A 17,890-nucleotide genomic window follows, 5' to 3' on the forward strand; every position below is an offset into this window, starting at 1 on the left:
TAAGGGATCGACTAGATATGCTTTAACAAGATTAGCAAGCATCTTCGTGTTTCTGGCTCAAGGAGATCAAACGGAAGAGGCATTGACCATGAAAGCAACCTACGGCAGCTGTACTGTGGCCGTCAAGGAAGGCAAAGACTACGTGGAACTTGGTGTGACTAAAGCCAACTAGCCACCAACACATACTGGGGAGTTACATTGAAATGCTCACACACAGAGACACAGTAGTCACAAGTTTTAAGCAGTTTCCTTACACGAGGCTTCAATTACGTACGTACACACAACTCAGGCTAGCAACAGTAACTCACTGCACTTCACATACCCCATCTAAAAAGTGCATATACACACATAGTATATCAGTATAGAAAAAGGAATAATAGGTTCTCAAAAAAGGGGAACAATAATTTACTAAACTACAAGGAAGGGGATCTAAGTCCTTTGTGCACTCTTCTGTTTGCCAGATTAACTTTTGCGCTGACGTTTTCTCACTGCCACATGATTCTTCTGTTTTTCGTAAGTAACAACGTAGTCGCCGTAAGGCGGGATCCGAGATCTCCATACTAGCACCTCAAACTTGTCTTCAACAGGTATATCACGGCCTGTCAGTAGTTCTTGCGATGTCAGTTTTGGCAGCTCACTTTGACCAGGGCCAGCCTCCCGAAGATCATACACCAGGTATCGCTGAGCCTGACCACCCACCAAGGCCGCACTGCCGAAATTCACAGGGAAATTTCTACCAAGGAGGTCCTCTGGGTGCGTGCCGAAGGACGATAAGTGCTCGCGAACTAGTCCTCTTATGCTCGATAATACTCCACGCCAGAATTCTGTGCTTGGATTAGCTCTTAGTAGCTCGCCGAGTATGTTTGCACCAAGAAATGATCCCTGTAGGAGCGCCGCTAGTTGCATGCCCAGAGATGCCAGTTTCGGATGATCATCAGGATCCATGCTTCCGAAGGCAAGTGCCTTGAAGTAGTACCAGTACTCTTCTTGAGACAGACTCTTCAGCCTGATGGGTTGAGCAGTCCCCAAGTTTGCAACTTGCTCTGCTCTGCCTGTTACTACAATTTTGATCCCAGCACCTGGCAACTTCTGCAAATATGATTGGAAGTTTGTCCATGCTGCCTCATCCACATCGAAGATGAAATCCACGACAAACAAGTACTTCCCTGAGGCTGCCTGGTTGTTCAATGCAAATACTCCGTTCGCTAGATCATCTCCTTTGAAGAAAAACATGTGGGAGAAACGATTGCACACCCTCTCATCCTTGCAAGCATGTTGCACCAGTGTTTTCTTCCCGATTCTGTGTGGGCCGATGATCGGCAGGATGCTAATATGTGTGCAATCGTGACGACTGTCATCACATAGCAAGAAGTTGATAAGTTGCTCTTTCTCGACATGGCGACCAAACATGCACTTATCCATGTATAGGTACATACAGTATGGCTGGCGAGGAAGACGAGGGCAGCTGCCGAGGAGCACGACAAACTCTCTCATATCTGCAGTCGTAGCCTCTAAGCTTTCAAGAACACTTTTCAACTTTGTTGTGCTCCTGGTACCAAATGCTATCGGTGTGTTCTTCATCATAGAAGCAGCAACAGCAAAACGAAGGCGCTTGGCGGTGTTAAAAGTAGAAACGGCAAGAGATTGGCTCCAGTGACTCACCTCATCATCTGCAATGCTCTCTTCTCCAAGGGGTTGGAACTTGAGCCTGTCAAGCATGTAGTACCCGAGATACACGCCCTCCATGAGTGTCTTCAGCTGCAGGAACATCCCTCGATTTGTGATGTGCCGCCCCTCTGCTTCCTCAACAACCATGTTCATCCTTAGCAAGATGTGTTCCAGCCTTCTACGGTCCTCCTCACATGCTTGAGTGCCATAATTTTGCGCCAGGAAAGAGATGAACCGGCTGACAAGATCACCTGTCACAGCTGAAATCAGAACCTCCATGCCAAGATCTGATTTTAGTTTGCAAAGAAAGTAGTTATTTCAAAGGTGGGGAAATAAGGTCAAGAAAAACAGCAACCCAGGGTTATATGACAACAAGGTCAAGAAAGACAGCAACCCAGGGTTATATGACAACGACAGAAATAAATTCATATGATGAGGTGGCTCGTTCTAACACTCATGTACAAAGTTTCCTTTTTGTAACTTGTTTCTACCTTGAGCCCCTTGAGCCGGAGGACCTTTTCTCAGTTTGTTTTCTGTTGCACCTCCGCCTTCTCGATAATGGTCGACGATGGTGAGGATCAGTGGCTGGAGCACCTCAGCTTCTTCAGGTCATCCTCCATCACTAGCAACTGTAGAGATAAGCATCTATATTGTGAGCCTTGACCAGGAAGCAATTATCCATAACTTTTTCTTTCTTTAAAAGAAACATAGCACTAAGGTGGCTAAAAGTCAAGAAATGGAACTGCCAGCACAATGATTCAAAGGTGTGGGCATGTGGCTGAAGCCAGTTAGTCATCGACACATACTGGGTTAAACTGAATTGACCGTACACATTAGACTAGTCAGAAGTGTGATGTACTTTCCTTCATGAGAATTATATGGCATACACGACTCAATGTAGCAATAGGAAGTGACTGCACGAAAGTACCTTTCTACACCTGAGCTCATATGCTCCTGCTATGAACAGTAAAATAAATAAAATAGAAAAACATTTCAAAAAATTCTGAATTTTTTTGTGGCATACTTTAAGAAATGTTTGTTGTGCATGCAAAATTTCATCACCAAACCACATTGGTGGAGGTTGTGGCAAAAAAAAATCAAAATCAGAGCTCCAAAATGCGTTTGAAAGTAACATTTTTAGAGTATCGATTTTGTTTTTTTTACCATGCCTTCCACCCATGTCATTTCATGACGAATTTTTGCATGCACAACAAACATTTCTTAAAGTATGCCACAAAAAAATTTCAGAATTTTTTGAAATGTTTTTCTATTTTATTTATTTTACTGTTCATAGCAGGAGCATATGAGCTCAGGTGTAGAAACTCCACGTCCCTGACTGCACTTTACATATCCCATTTAACAACTGCATATCAGCAAAAAGGTTCAAACTACATCTAGACTAAGGATGGGGATGCAGATAACTCCTCCGTGCACCTCTGTTGGCCAAATTAACATTCACGCTGATGTTTTTTATGTGCCAGGTGATTCTTCTTGCTGATGCTACGACGGTGCTTCTGTTCTTGTAAGTAAAAAACATAATCACAGTAAGGCAGGATCCGAGATCTCCATCCCAACACCTCAAACTTATCTGCGACAGGAACACCTCAGGACGGGTGTCAGTAGCTCCTGCGATGTCAGTTTTTTTTTTTTTAGAATCACCGGGGGAGGAGTTCCTCCACCTGAATATATTGCTCAAAGTGGCCAAAATGCCAGAGGAGTGATCCAGTTTATAAGGAAAACCGGATCGAAAACCTGAACAAATTGACCCGTTTATAAGGAAAACCGGGCTGAAAACCGTACAAGGCACGACCAAGCTAGTAGGCATAAGACCATCACCACGAGAGACGCAAGTAGATGTGGGGTGTCGTCGGGAGATCACAATACCAGGACTTTGCAAACAGCCGAACACATCGGCGAGCATACCAGCCCCCACGACACAACTCAGGAGCATCCACAATCAACGAGTGTCATCCCAGACACGAACTTTGACTGGGGCTCCGCCACAGGAAATCGGAACGATTAGCAAGTTTGAAAGGCATCTTGCGCCATCCTCGAGCAAAGATGAGCTGAGGCAACACCAAGAGCATGAAGCTCGCCGCAACACAATGGCAACCATGAGAGGGTCTTGAGCAACCATTACCAACCTGAGCTGCACGAGAACACCACCACCGTAGACAAAGAGCTCCAATCAACCGAGACCATCCATGGTGCCTCAAGGCTATTGGTGCAGCCGAAGGGCAATGAGCGACTGAGTCCACACCCGGACGAAGAGTCACACGCAGCCGAGGCTACAACACAACAGCGGCACCGCCGGCGAAGCCGAAGGGCATCAAGGAGCCGAGTCTACACCCGGATCGCTTCACCGTGCACACCAGCGCAAGCCGGCCGCACCACCACCACTCCACCACCACATCACACACCACCGTCGACCCCAGTCGGCCGCACAAACAGACCACCAGCCGTACCTCCTTCATCCACACACACCAACACTAGCCGAAGTTCGTGTCTCCAAGATGGCGCCTCCAAGAAGGGAATGATGCCAGAGACACCACCGCCACCCGATCCGGCAAGCCCGACCATAGGTTTTCACCCGGAAAACAACGAAACAGGAGGTTTGCGGCTGAAAAACAGCTCCACGGCGGCCCCTCCGCAAGGAAAACGACAGCCACAGCCGCCGTTGCCGCCGGCGTCGACCAAGTCGACCCAGAATTTTGCATCCGGAGCGTGAGCAACCAACAAACCATGACGGCATCTTCAGGGTGTGCTGCCCGGATCTTGCAAGACCACATCGCCGCGCACCGGATCTGGGCAGAAATTAAGTCTGCCCCACCGAGCACAGGAACAGCCAGGGTCGCGCCTCCCCGAGCTGGAACAGCCGCTCGCCGGAGAAGCCGAGGGCCGCCGCAAGATGCAGCGGCGCACAGAGGCAGGCCGGATCGAGACAGCGCCGAAGGAAAGGAGCAGGCCAGCCCCCGACGCACCTGAGAAGGACGAGGTGGATCTGGGCGCCAGCGCCACCCCCGAGCGCCCCTCCACCATCTAGCAGACCACGGGCCGCGCTCGAGCAGCAGCACCTTCATGTCGACGATGAGGCAGGCCACCGGAGCCGGACGAGTCGAATCCGAGCGCCCTTGCCAAATCCGCCGCCGCGGTCACCGAGGGAGGCACGGCCGTGACCAGGGCCATCCCACGACGCGAGCAAGGCCCCCGCCGCCGCCGTCGGCTGCAGCGGCTTCGCCCTGCAGCTTCCTCCGGCGGCGGCGGGAGAGGAGGGGTGGATCTCGCGGTGGGGGCGCTAGGTTTCTGGGTTCCGCCCGTGTCGCTCGCACGGGAGCGACGCGAGCGGCGACAGTGGTCGGGCTCATGCCATGCTTTCCTATCCTCAGCTTTGGCAGCTCGCGTCCCTAAGATCATATACATGGCATCCTTGAGCTTTACCACCCACTAAGGACACATTTGTGTAATTCAGAGGAGCATTCTCTCCAGAAATTCCTCTGGGTGCGTGCCCAAGGATCTCAAGTGCTTGTGAGCCAGTCCCCTTATGCTATGTAATACACCACGCCAGAATTGAGCATTTGGGCTCGCTCTTAGTGGCTCGTATATTTGCACCAAGAAATGATCCCTGTAGGAGTGTTGCTAGTTGCATACCCAAAGACGCCAGTTTCAGATGCTCATCAGGATCCATGCTTCCAAAGGCAAGTGCATTCTAGTAGTACCAAGTACTCTTCTTGAGACTGACTCTTCAGCCTGATGGGTTGAGCAGTCCCCAAGTTTGCAACTTACTCTGCTCTGCCTGTCACTACAATTTTGATCTCAGTGCCTGGCAAGTTCTGCAAATAAGGTTGGAAGTTTGTCCATGTCGCCTCATCCACATCATAGATGAAATCCACAACAAACAAGTACTTCCTGAGTCTGCCTTGCGCCTATCGAGCATGTAATGCCCGAGATACACACCCTGAATAAGTGCCTTAAGCTGCAAGAACACTCTTCGATTTGTGATGTGCCGCCCCTCTGCTTCCACAACAACAGTGTGGATCCTTAGCAACACGAGTTCCAGCCTTCTACGATCATTATCCTCACAAGTTTGAGTGCCATTTATGTGAGCCAGGAATGAGATGAAACAGCTGCCAAGATCATCTGCGACTGCTGAAATCAGAACCTCCGCACTGAGCTGAGACGAGCCCTCCCTGGGAGTAAGTGATCAGATGGGAGTTAATTTGCAAAGAGTAACACTGTTTCAGAGGTGATAGAATGAGGTCAAAGTCTGCAGCTTGCCAGAAACATATGGCATCATGATGGTGACTGAAAGCAGTTCACACAGTTGGATGCTCCTACAAAATACAAAATGTCTCTTTCGGCTCACTTATTTCCACCTTTTCATGAATACGGCTGCAGAAAACATTGTGTGCATTTTAAATATGAGCTAGTCTTCAATCAGTCCTAACCCCACAAATGGACCAAATGCAATGGCCCAGGCACTGTTGTGTTTACAAGAGTGTCACTTTCAGACTTTTTGATGTTTTCTCTATTTTGTGCAGACGGGCAAAAAAATGTTATATTTTTCAAATAAAATAATGACAACTACGATAAATCATTTCGGGGTGACCTAAAAGGCATGGTTTCAATACAACTTGGGCATCGGCCAGCCACTCTCTCCCAGTTCCTCCCTCCCTCTCTATTTGCGCTGGTTGACACCTGGTTCATAAGAGCAAAACAAACAACTAGATAAATGAGCATTCTTGCAGTAAAATCAGCAGAGCTCATATGTGAGCAAATTTCATTTTTCCACTTGCTACTTGAGACTATTCATCACTAGAAGTTACCCTAGGAGATACTCCCTCCATCCCATAATGTAAGACGTTTTTTCAAGCTAAGATAGCTTGAAAAAGCATCTTACATTATGAGACGGAGTAGTATATGAGAAGCCAACAAGAGCAAGAGAGACAGGCTGAGATAGAAACCAAATAAGGTGGCTCACTAACCAAATACGTTTTCCTCGAAATTCTTCACTGCAACGCTTACAACAACAAAAAAAAAGAACGTCATGAGCTCCTTTCTTTTAAGATTGGAGCCCAAACAGACACAGAGGTCAATGGCCTGGACTTCCAGCACAACACAAGCCTACCCTTCTCATGCACAACCTCAAACCCCCTATTGAACAACCCAACCAGCATCCTGGCCTGAGCAACATTGCAACCACTCAGGTCACAAGCCCCGTACCTTTCCAAAACCCGAGGAGCAGTGACCTCAACTGTCATAGACCCATACTGCCCCACAAAGTCTTGTATCCTTGGCCCCACCATCTCCCTCTCCACAAGTCTCAGGCACGCCCCCTGGTTACCACCAACGAAGCAGCTGGCCAGTGACTCGAACACCGTGGTAAAGTGGTGCAATGCCTCGAAGAAGAAGTCGACAAAGGAGGCCTTACATAGAGGCACCTCCTTTCCGATTCTAACCAGCTCCTCTTCTACGACGACCATTAACTTTGGCTGTAACAGTTTAACACAGGCAGGTAGGAGTGCCGGTAACTTGCTCAGCAACTTGTAAGGCATGCTTGTTGTGTCGCATGAGAAGATCACCGAACCTTTACAGTTCTTGGAGAATTCATGCAGGTCTTCATCACTATGTAAACAGAGACAGCTGTACTGGAACGGGAGGTTCAAGGAGTCAGCGAACTCCGAGAGCCGCCGCGCAGATGCATGGTGAACGCCGTCGGTGTAGTCGGCGTCTGCTGTGATCGCCGTGAGGTGGAATGACATGCCGCCATGACGGGCAAGATCTGACATGAACGATGGCCACTGGATGCCCTCGCCAATGTTCAGGTCGACAACGTGCACATGTGTATCGCCCTTGGTGGCATCTAGAATGGCCTGGTTGGCAGTGAAGTGCGCAAACTTGGCAAACGGTGACAGCTCTTGTATAATCTGCTGCGCCGACATTCTGTCAGACGCCGGTGGCTCCGGCGGAGAGCAACTGGTGCTTGCACTGGAGATCCGGGACCGCAGACCTTGGGCAAAGTGGTAGGCCAGGCGATCAAAAGAGCCGGCTGCTGCATTTTCAGGGCTGCCAAGGAGGAGGCCATCAAGCCTTGAGAACACTGCCAAGGCAAATCTTGGATCCCCCGCCTCGACCGCCTCTGCACCAGTGAGGAGGAGATCAGTTAAACTGTTCTCCTCCATGAGCTCTTCCTGGATCGCGACCAAGTTGCCACTCTCTTGGCCCAGAATCCTCTCATCACAATAGGTGAACACACCAAGATCAGAAGCATCTTGTTGATGCCAATCATTAGCATAATCTTGAGCTGCAGTGTCCAAGAACACATTATCAGGTTGCTGATCAGTGGGATGATCAACATGGATGGTGGCATTCTCGTGGAGAGCTACTTGAGGAGACCACATGAAAAAGCTGCTCTCTTCATGTGTGGGGAGGGAGAGAAGAGGGGAACAAGGATATGACATGGTCTCCATTTTAGTTGCTATCTACGATAAGAATTGCCTTGATGTGTAGCCTCACACCGTGTCTTATAGAGAAACCACATGGCGGAGGGGCAAGAGATTAGCAGTGGAGAAAAGAGAATGTGTGGACCCCACCTTCATGGCTGATGCATGCTAAATTGTCCTGATCTTGGAGCCTAATGCAACATGGATTGAGCTAGAGGTGATTGGCTCTTGTGTAGTTCCCCACCAACTTCACAGCATACATACATACCCCCCAAAACATCACAATAAAAATAGAAGAGAAAAAGCATACGTGTGCAATGTGTCATTTTGCTGGCCTGGCAGAATGAAACAGAAGGGACTGCGAATACGCTAATGGCATATTCCAAGAATTCTTCTTGCTACGTGGCAGCATCTAGTCAATTGTTGGACTATGTGCTGTTGCTACTTCAAAGCTGCTATGGCCTGCACATATGTGCCAATGGCAACGTAGAGCGGCAACAAAATGCGACCTAGATGCAAATCATATGATTTGAACTTTTGTGCTCAAGAAATGGTTTCTTAGTACTATATTATATCTCTTTAAAAATATAAGCACCGCTTCATTCAGTCTGATACAGAATTAATGTTGACGTTTAATACTTAAACATTATTCATGATCATTGACCAGCCCAAACCAAGTTAATTTTGTCATGCTAATGTGTGTCCAAATTATTTGTGGTGTAATAAATTCATGGCACCAACTTTCTCCCAAACTGGATTCTTTATTTGGTACCAATCAGGTATTCATAAAGCCCATTATTGTAAGGTGATACAAATTATTGGCAGATTCTGATGGAGTTATGAGATGTAGACAATAGAGTAAAACTAAAAGAGGGCAAAGCTGCTTGTCTCAAGGAGTAGAGCTGTTGCAAAGTGGAACTTACAAAACACAAGCGTAGGCCACACAGATTTCCTGGTTCCAGGCTGCCTCTTGCTACGAATCTGAATGTTTCTCCTGCCTTCCCGACTGGCAATTCCAAAATGATCGTTTCCAGAAACTACCAACAGCAGGAAAATCTGGATGGAGTCCAACCACGTCCAGCTTTTCACTGACTATTTCAGAACTTCAGATTACAAGTGCACAAATGGTGTGTTCGAGAGAGCTTTCAGCATTGTATAATTTTTTTTTCTCTGGAGAGAGTCTGGATGATTCCACTGAGGTAACTAAATATTTTTTCCTGCACTATGCTGAGATGTCTTTATTACAGGACAAGCAAAGCTGGCAACATCTGCACATTGTCAAGAGTAACATTGTGAATTTACTTGGTCATGGAATATTGTTGTGTTCGACCAGAAAAAGAAAAAGATGCCAAAGTACAACTGTAAGAGTGTAGACAATATGATGTAAAAGAAATAATCACTTTAAAAAGGATCTTGGCAGCATGGTACTTTTCATCACAACCAGCAGTACAACTGCCTTCACAACCGGACATTAAGTATCATATGCCCCCACCACACCCTACAAGATTTCGTCATAGAGGGCTCAAATTAATTCCTTGAGATTTGAGACTAACAGGAATGGTTGTATGGTCCATTTTGTCAACGATGCGAGAGCCTAGCATGCTCAGGAAACATGCTCACTGACATCAAATGAGTTAAGGACGGCAGGTGGATACCTAATTATCATCATAATCATAGTTGGTAAGCACTGCTGCTGGACAAGGAAAGAAACTATTAATTAGACAATATAAATCAAATATGCAGTATTATATGGTAATACATTGATGGAGCCAGCATTTGCCTAAAATTCCTGAGTGGGCAATTCGAATATCCAATGACCACGCCAGGTGAGAATAAGAATAAAGGTTTGAAACAAGTGGCAGATGTCAGAGGGTTTAAGCTGATAATAGAGAGCTTCTCAAATGACACTTGTCGGCATTTCACTGATGCAATGCGGCCTAACGTCTGTCAAAATATGTGAAGAAAGAACAGTGGACAAAGATCACTGAGAATTCCACCAATCAAAGCCCTATGGGGTTCGGTAGTTGAGAGGAGCCTCTCACAGCAATTGCTGAAAACAAGAGCAGCAAAACAAACTGTTGCTTTCTGTTCTGTAGCATCAGCTTGCTGGTCTCCTAATCCCCAGCTAGTTAGCAAGTCACCTAAAGCATCATCCTTTGTCTATCGATATGTTCCCTAATCCCTCATAAGATACACGGTATACTACTCAACATGGATGCCAACGGGAAGTACAAACGAAGACGCACTAGCACTGTACAGTATATGTTTGGTTTATCTGGACGAGAGGGAGGCAGAAGGTTCCGATGCCATTGATTAGACATAGCATGCTAGAATAACGTGGTTTGCCTGTGTGGCTGTGTGCTGTCCTCCTCTGAAGAACGAAACTTAGTTCTAGTACAAGAAGTTTGTCTTCCATTTAGGTAAAAAATTGAGATTAGCAAACACTAGAGGACATGCTAATTTCTGGTTTGATGCATCACTTACTAGTTGGCTAGCATATCAACTCACTAAGAACTACCAGCCAAAACAAATTTCTCAAGGGGTCAGATATATTACAGCATGGTCCAATGAATGCATACCTCATGCAGTTCAAAAATAAACCTCTGCAATATGCCTTATTCTCAAGATAGAATCCCACGGTCACGATAGAAGACAACCGATCTCTCCTCTAGGTAAACTACAGTACAACTTGAGGCCTGTGTACATTAAAGTAAAAATTCACTGTCAACTGAGGTCAATATTTTGTTTGCATCCTACCACATAGACTTGTGTATGGTTAAACTCAGGTTTGAGTAAGCAATATATTACAGTCCAAGGGCGGCAATGCATGGTCAACTGATTTCTCTTTCAGATGACTGAGACATTACTGAAATATGAGCCTAGCTAGACGGCCGGAAATTTCAACAATTATGGGAAATCATTGAATTTTGAAATTGGAAGGTAACAGCCACCAGTACTGTAGAAACTTGTCGCCATCACCTGCATAATCTAAGCTGCCTAGCTATAGAAAACATAAGTACTGGCCAGTTGCTGCAAGATAGATTCCTGTTAAACAAGCTTGGCAAGCTAAGGTCGGAGCCATTCTCCAGTCAAAAAAATTTAGATAAATCTGATTTTTTTAGTGAGCAATAAATATGATTTGTTCCTGTTAATATGAACCGTATGACTCACCACTCAGACCACGAATAATATGAGGGGAGCATGTCATGAAGGCTTACCCTGGTTTTGCTAACAATTAGATGTTTGAATCGAATAAATTCGATGTCATTTATCAAAACAATATACATGCTCGTATTCCAACCCTTCCCCATATTAGAGAAACAAAATGCTGAGAGAAAATTGTAACCGACGGAATACATAATTACAAATCCATGACTATCATGTACTCCTAACAAGCATGGTCTCCTCCAACTCTTAAACATGGAGACCACTAGAAGTCTAGAACCCCATATTATAGACATGTTAAGAGATAATTTTAGTCCTACTGTTGAGATCGGAAGTACATTGAACTTTGAAATGGGAAGATAACAGCCACTAGTACTGTGGAAACTTGTCACCATCACCTGCATAATCCAAGCTGCCTAACAATAGAAAACTAAAGTACTGGCAAGTTGCTGCAAGAGGGGTAGATTCCTGCTAAACAAGCTTGACAAGCTAAGGTCGGAGCCATTCTCCAAAGTCAAAATATTCCAGATAAATCTGATTCGCTTCAGTTAACGTGGACCTTCTGACTCGCGACTCAGACCAGGAAAAAATATTAGGGAAGGAACGTCATGTAGGCACCATTCCGGAGCAAAGCTTAACCTGGTTTTGCTGACAATTAAACGTTTGAATCGAATAAAATTGACATCATTTCTGGAAGCAATATATATAATCGTGTTCCAATCCTTCCCCACAACTATTAGCAAAACAAAATGCTGACAGAATTAAAACAGACGGAACGCAAAATTACAGAGTCCATGACTATCATGTGCTAATTAGCATTGTCTCCTTCAACTCTTAAACATGTAGACCGCTAGAACCCAACGTTCAAGTCATGTTCAGAGATAATTTTAGTCCTACTGCATCACCACCACATATGAACAGAATCTCACGACCAATGTAGTTTGTCTGCACTTGTCCTGCCGTCACTACTCTCGAATGACTAAAATAAAAGCACTGTAGCTAGTATTAAGAAGAACCCCATGATTATCGCATGCTAATTAGCACGGTTTCCTCGAACCGGCACGCCAATGTTAGGCTGGTCATAGTGGGGAGTAACTTATACTAGTGTCATGCATATGACACTAGTCTAAGTTACTACCTTCATGGTGCAAAGTAACATAGTAGTAGTGTCATAGATGGCTTCATTTATTAGCTTGTAGACTCATCTTGTATTGGGAAGTGCTATGTTACTACTTCTCATTAACTACTTGCCACATAAGCAAAAAAAATTTGAAGTGTGTTATGTTAGTCGCTAAGTTACTCCCACTATGACCAGCCATACACGGGAACCGCTAGAACCCAAAATCTAGGGACAGTGCATCATCACGGTAAAATATGAAACAGAATCCCAATGTGAGGGAATCCTTTGCGTCGGGCGTGGTGAACCAACACGCCAGACTTATACTACGCGGGAATCGCTAGAACCCCAATTGGCATGCTTTGCACCTGCGGTTGCACGGCTTGGTCGCGCGCTGATACGCAGGTACTATCTCTGCATCTTCCATGTGCGCACCGCGCCACCATGTGAGTATGTGACGCAAGGCTCCGAGCGGAACAGGCGTCAGCGCGTGCGTGTACCTTCGGGTTCGGGGTGAGATACCTTCGTGACCTACCTCGCGAGGGGTTGGTGGTCGGCTGACTCGGCGCCGCGTGGGAGGGGGGATCGGGATCGGAGCAGGCCGCGTGGGAGGGGCGGGAAGGGATTCCTCGGTCGTCCAATCGGCCTCACCGGCTCCGGCGCCACCGCGATGGACGGAGAGGCAGCCGCGTGGTCGGCGGAGATGGAGATGGTGACGCGCACCGGCGAGTGGAGGAGCCGAGAAGCTTACACGCGTCGGTGAGTTTTTTTTTTTTTTGGAGGGGTCGCATCGGTAAGCTGAGGCGGGGGTGGGGATTGGCTGTTTTAGATGGGCCGTAGTATTTTTTGGAGGGGTCGCATCTGAGAGTTCTTCTTTGGCGCGTGCTAGGCGCCGGCGCATCGGCCCAACAGTTCAACCGGTCGCATCCCAGTCGCCCGATACAACAAGCCTCAGCCGTTCGATCTGCTCGCGTTGACTTCCCCCATCTCTTTCTTCCTCTTCGCGCGCAGCTCCTGCCGTCTAGATGTTCTACCGGCCGCCGGTCACCACCCCCTCACTTGGACCTCCTCCCTCCGCCGCCCCACACTGCTGGATGCGCTCGCCGTTCTCGTTGCCGTCCTTGTCGCCGTCGGTCCAGCAGGAAGCCTCACTCCCCTTGTAGCAGAAAAGGATGCCACCTTGAAGCACGCCGATGCCCTCTGTCCTTGCGGTACCTAAGCAACCGCCAGTCTTAGCACACCCCGTCGCTGCACTGTCGTGTCGCCGACCGCAGCTCTCAACGCCGCCGCTCGCATCATTGGCACGCCGGTTGAAGCTTTTTATCACGCCGGTTGAAGCTTTTTTCATGGTGGTTGAAGCTTTTTTCACAGATTGAAGCTTTTCATCATGTTGATTGAAGCTTTTTTCAACTACGATCGAAGCTTATTTTGTAAACGGTTGCAACTTCTTTCGTCTTGCAGTGCCCGGCTGAAACTTTGTATGTCTTTTGATTGAATCTTTTTTCACCTAAGGTTGGAGCTTTTTTCTTAACGGTTGCAGCTTTTTCAGTTGATAGTGGCTGGTTGAAGCTTTCTCCGTTGATGGTTGAAGCTTTTCTATATAGGCTTGAAGCTTTTTTGTCAATGGTTGTAACACTCGTATAGGTGGTTGTAGCTTTTTTGTCGCTGGTTCCATTTTTCTACTCTTTGGTTGTAGCTTTCACCAAAGCCGGTTGTAGCTTCCAACGTTGCCGGTTGCAGCACCGCCCTAGTCTCGTTTCACAGCCGCTGCTCGGTAGAAACAAGAAAAAGGTCATCGCTCGCAGCACCGTCGCCGGCTGCAAAAGCCCGACAAGGAATGCTTGGAGTAGTAGCAGCAGGGGTGGGCCGTGCAGCAGCGGTGGTGAGAGCGTGCAAAACCGTGGTTCTGGTGGGAAGGTAGAGATACAGGAGGGGGGAGGTCAAGCTTGAGGGTGTCACGTCCATGGCTGAGAGCAGGCCATGGAGATGCAAAAAAAGAGACGGGTTGAGGAGGAAGACAACCAAGAGGGGATAAGGTGGGCCTACAGAGGGACGAGCGCACTGGGCCACAGGATCGCTCCTTCATCGAACGCGTCGCGCGCGTCCGGCGCAACGGTTCGGCCGGTGCGGCGTGTATAAACGTTTCCCTTTTTCTTTCTCATAGATCTGTTTTATTCAAAATATTTTTATCTTCTAAACAGTGCATTCAAATCTCAAACTGTTTTCATCATTGGATTCCTTGCATCGAGATCTTTAAAAATAGATCCCATGTTGATAGGTTTGATCAACCTTTTTTTCATGGAAAAAACCGAATGAAAAAATCAAATCCAATGCGCGTTTACTGTGCCTCTCGCGAAAGCAAATACTTACCTCCATGAGAAGTAAACCCGTATCTCTCGCGGAAGAAAAAAATGTTTCCAAGAGGCATGACCATGTCTCTCACGAAAGCAAATCCGTGCCTCTCTTGAAAATGATAAAAAACATGCTTTTTATTTATTTTCGAGAGAGGCACGACCGTGCCTCTCACGGAAGCAAAACTGTGCCTCTTTCGAAAATGATAAAAAATGCGTTTTTTTTCTTGAGAGAGGCACGACCATGCATCTCACGGAAGCAAATCCGTACTTTCATGAGATGTAAATCCGTGCCTCTCACGGAAGAGAAAAAACATGTTTTTTTCGTTTCAATGTGGTCAGCAAAATCAAAATTCATAAAGAGGCACGGTCGTGTCTCTAGTGAAAGCAAATCCATACCTCTCGCGGAAGGGAAAAACGTGTTTTTTTAATTTCCAAGAGGCATGACTGTGCCTCTCATCAAAGTAAAATAGAAATGCATTTTTTTCATTTTCGAAAGACACGTCCGTGATTCTAGCGGAAGAAAAAAAACGTTTTTTCACGCAAAAATAATTTTCCCTGAATTTTTTGTCCAAAAGCTAAGAAAAACTTGCAAAGATCACACCTTCTCTTGGTGATAACGCCTCCATGATCAAGGAATCGGTGACCCCTTCATGTGGTTTGCTCCAAGCACCAACAAGACTGGCCGGCGTTAATATTAGGTGTAGCTATAGAATAATAATAATAATAATAATAATAATAATAATAATAATAATAATAATAATAGGTATTAAGGACAGTAAAACCGAGCCTAAAGCGAGCTCTCTCACGCCCCTAATGTTTCTGGCCATCGGATTTCGTGTTTGATCAGTTTCTAGCCATCAGATCTTTCTCTAAGGATAGTTTACCGCGATTTGGGCTGGCCGTCCTGATAGGCTGCTATTCTGGAGACCTTTTCGGAGGCCTGTGGTTAATTGGGCTTCTACGGGCTGCTATACAAGCCCATTTGGGTAACCGACGACGGACCAACGACGTGTTGCCTTATCCGGAAAAAAAACTGTTCGCTCGACACAGCACGAAACGGGTCAGTCGTGCGACAGAGAGTGGATCCAGCGCCCGTGGAGAGGAGGAGATCCTGCGAGGGGATCCAATCGACGAGCGCATGATGCGGGCGATTGGTCTTCTGACCAAGATCCTTTCCGCTGAATCCAGCCGATGCGCCCAAGGAAATCCAGCAGATGTGTGGTGCGGGTGGGGATCCAGCGGACGCGTGCGATGAGGGTGACTAAAGGGCCGCTCCATCGAGCCGAGGCAGGCAATCTACCTGCAAGGTGGAGTACGAGGGAGGGGACATGGGCGATGGTCGACGCCTCATCTGATGGAAACTGCTCCATTGAGACTTGAAAGACGCAATTATACTTCGGCCGTTATACTTCATTTTCTGAGCGCCCATTCATGGCGAGTGATGTGCTGATCCTTTCCGGCGCCGAGTGGTGCAAGTACGTCTACATAACTCTTCTTCCTTCCCTACCACTCTTCGCTCAGACGCTCACGCTTTCCACTCCGGCAGCATATCTTTTCGCCAGCACCTTCTCGTTGCAGCATGGTGGCCACGCCTGACGGCTTTACTGTTCATGGTAGAGCAGTGATCAGCGGCAAGAGAGATGGGGGAAATAATAGGGTGAGACTGAGTTTTTTTTCTAGCTATTCCTTTTCTGCTTCTCAACTGCGTCCATCTTTTCCTGAGACCTCTAACCAGATCTCACAACCCCATCTCTCCTGTCTCTCTCGTTTGGGTAGCAAGTTGCCCTGTTATTGGCCTTTATTAAGTTTCTCCTGATTTTTTTCTTCTGTTTCTCTACATGTTACGCCAACGAAGGTTTACAAGTAGGTACAAATCTTCAGAGACTATAAACACCAGGTCTGGAGGGTTGAAACAGATTCCAAGCACATCTTCTTGGGATGCAAAGAACGAATTTAAGTTGGTATTTCTTAATTAATTGAACACCAGGTCAGGAGAGTTGAAACAGATTCCAAGCACTGAGTCATGGTGGAGCTGATGTGTTCTTTCTATACGTATTCCCTGGGAGATGATCACTTAATCTGTAAAATTTCATAGTACCCGCTGGGAGAGTTCATGCAGATTTTCTTCCTCATGTATAATTATAAGTTGTCTATTCACAAACGTTCAGTTCAGCTGCTGCAGATGATGCTTGGTTATTGAGGTACTGCCAGTACATATGTTAACTCTAAACTGGACCATTGATTCAGCAACACTACTTTTTGTTTGACTGTATCTTCAGCAAGGGTACTCTTATTTCATGATTCTATACTGAACCACTGGTTTTTGCTCGAGCTGTACTATAGACTCTTAATTGTGATTTTTTTGAAGCAAATTTCATATCTGCCACTTACGAGAAATTTAGATAATCGTAGGCTTTTCAGAAGCTTTTGACCTTAGAACGAAGGCTCTTAAGAAGCTGCACTACATGAATATGTGGATATCACATGTATGTTTTTCTTTCTTTAAATTTCTGATGCTTATGAATCGTCCGATGTAAGTAGTTAGCAAGTATGGAAGATAATGTATGTTTTGATCTGTCGAGAGATGCTTTTTCGCTCCTATTTCATTTTGGCTTCGCCTCCAAAATATTTCATTGGTTCTTGCACATCTTGGCTACTTGATTTCTGTAACTTTTGCAGTTTCATTTCATATTTTCATGTAAAATGTGTGCTACATTAAGTTTATCTCATATCTATGAGAATACTGTGTAATTATATGTAATGATACAACATATCTTTATGTAATTGAATTTCTTTGTTTCATTTATCTTAAACTATCTATGAGAATACTATCAGTTGTCACAACTGCCTAATACATTAGCATAAGAATATCCTTTTTCGATTACTGAATGATATACTTTATGTAATTGAATTTCTATGTTTCATTTCTCTTATATTTATGAGATTCCTATTATTTCAACGAAAAATAGACGGGCGCAGCAACGCACGCCATCGATGATCTAGTAGTACAGTATAACACAGTTTTCTCAGGAAAAAAAAAGAAAGAAAACAACAAGGCACCTAAAAAAACGCGAAAGCGACAAGGTGTCTCCAGGCAGTGTTAGTTTCCGCGCCGAAAGGCACGAGAGAAAAGTGGACACTGGACG

General features: G+C 46.2%; 1 protein-coding gene and 1 long non-coding RNA gene across 2 annotated transcripts; one reads left to right on the top strand and one right to left on the bottom strand.

Annotated features, from left to right (window-relative positions):
* Nucleotides 1-169: 169 nt before the first annotated feature.
* On the bottom strand, nucleotides 170-8,769 carry LOC125550900. The gene is made up of 3 exons (XM_048714016.1): nucleotides 6,889-8,769; nucleotides 5,623-5,855; nucleotides 170-1,955 (listed from the first exon to the last, which is right to left on the bottom strand). The coding sequence occupies exons 1-3, from the start codon at nucleotides 8,133-8,135 to the stop codon at nucleotides 463-465; spliced, it is 2,973 nt and encodes a 990-aa protein (XP_048569973.1). The 5' UTR covers nucleotides 8,136-8,769; the 3' UTR covers nucleotides 170-462.
* Nucleotides 8,770-15,245: 6,476 nt separating this feature from the next.
* Nucleotides 15,246-17,538, top strand: LOC125553635. The gene is made up of 3 exons (XR_007304129.1): nucleotides 15,246-16,219; nucleotides 16,291-16,401; nucleotides 16,600-17,538. It is a non-coding gene; the product is annotated as an uncharacterized LOC125553635 (long non-coding RNA).
* Nucleotides 17,539-17,890: the final 352 nt, after the last annotated feature.

The sequence above is a fragment of the Triticum urartu genome, chromosome 4 (genome assembly GCF_003073215.2).
Source record: "Triticum urartu cultivar G1812 chromosome 4, Tu2.1, whole genome shotgun sequence".
Taxonomy (NCBI): Eukaryota; Viridiplantae; Streptophyta; class Magnoliopsida; order Poales; family Poaceae; genus Triticum; species Triticum urartu.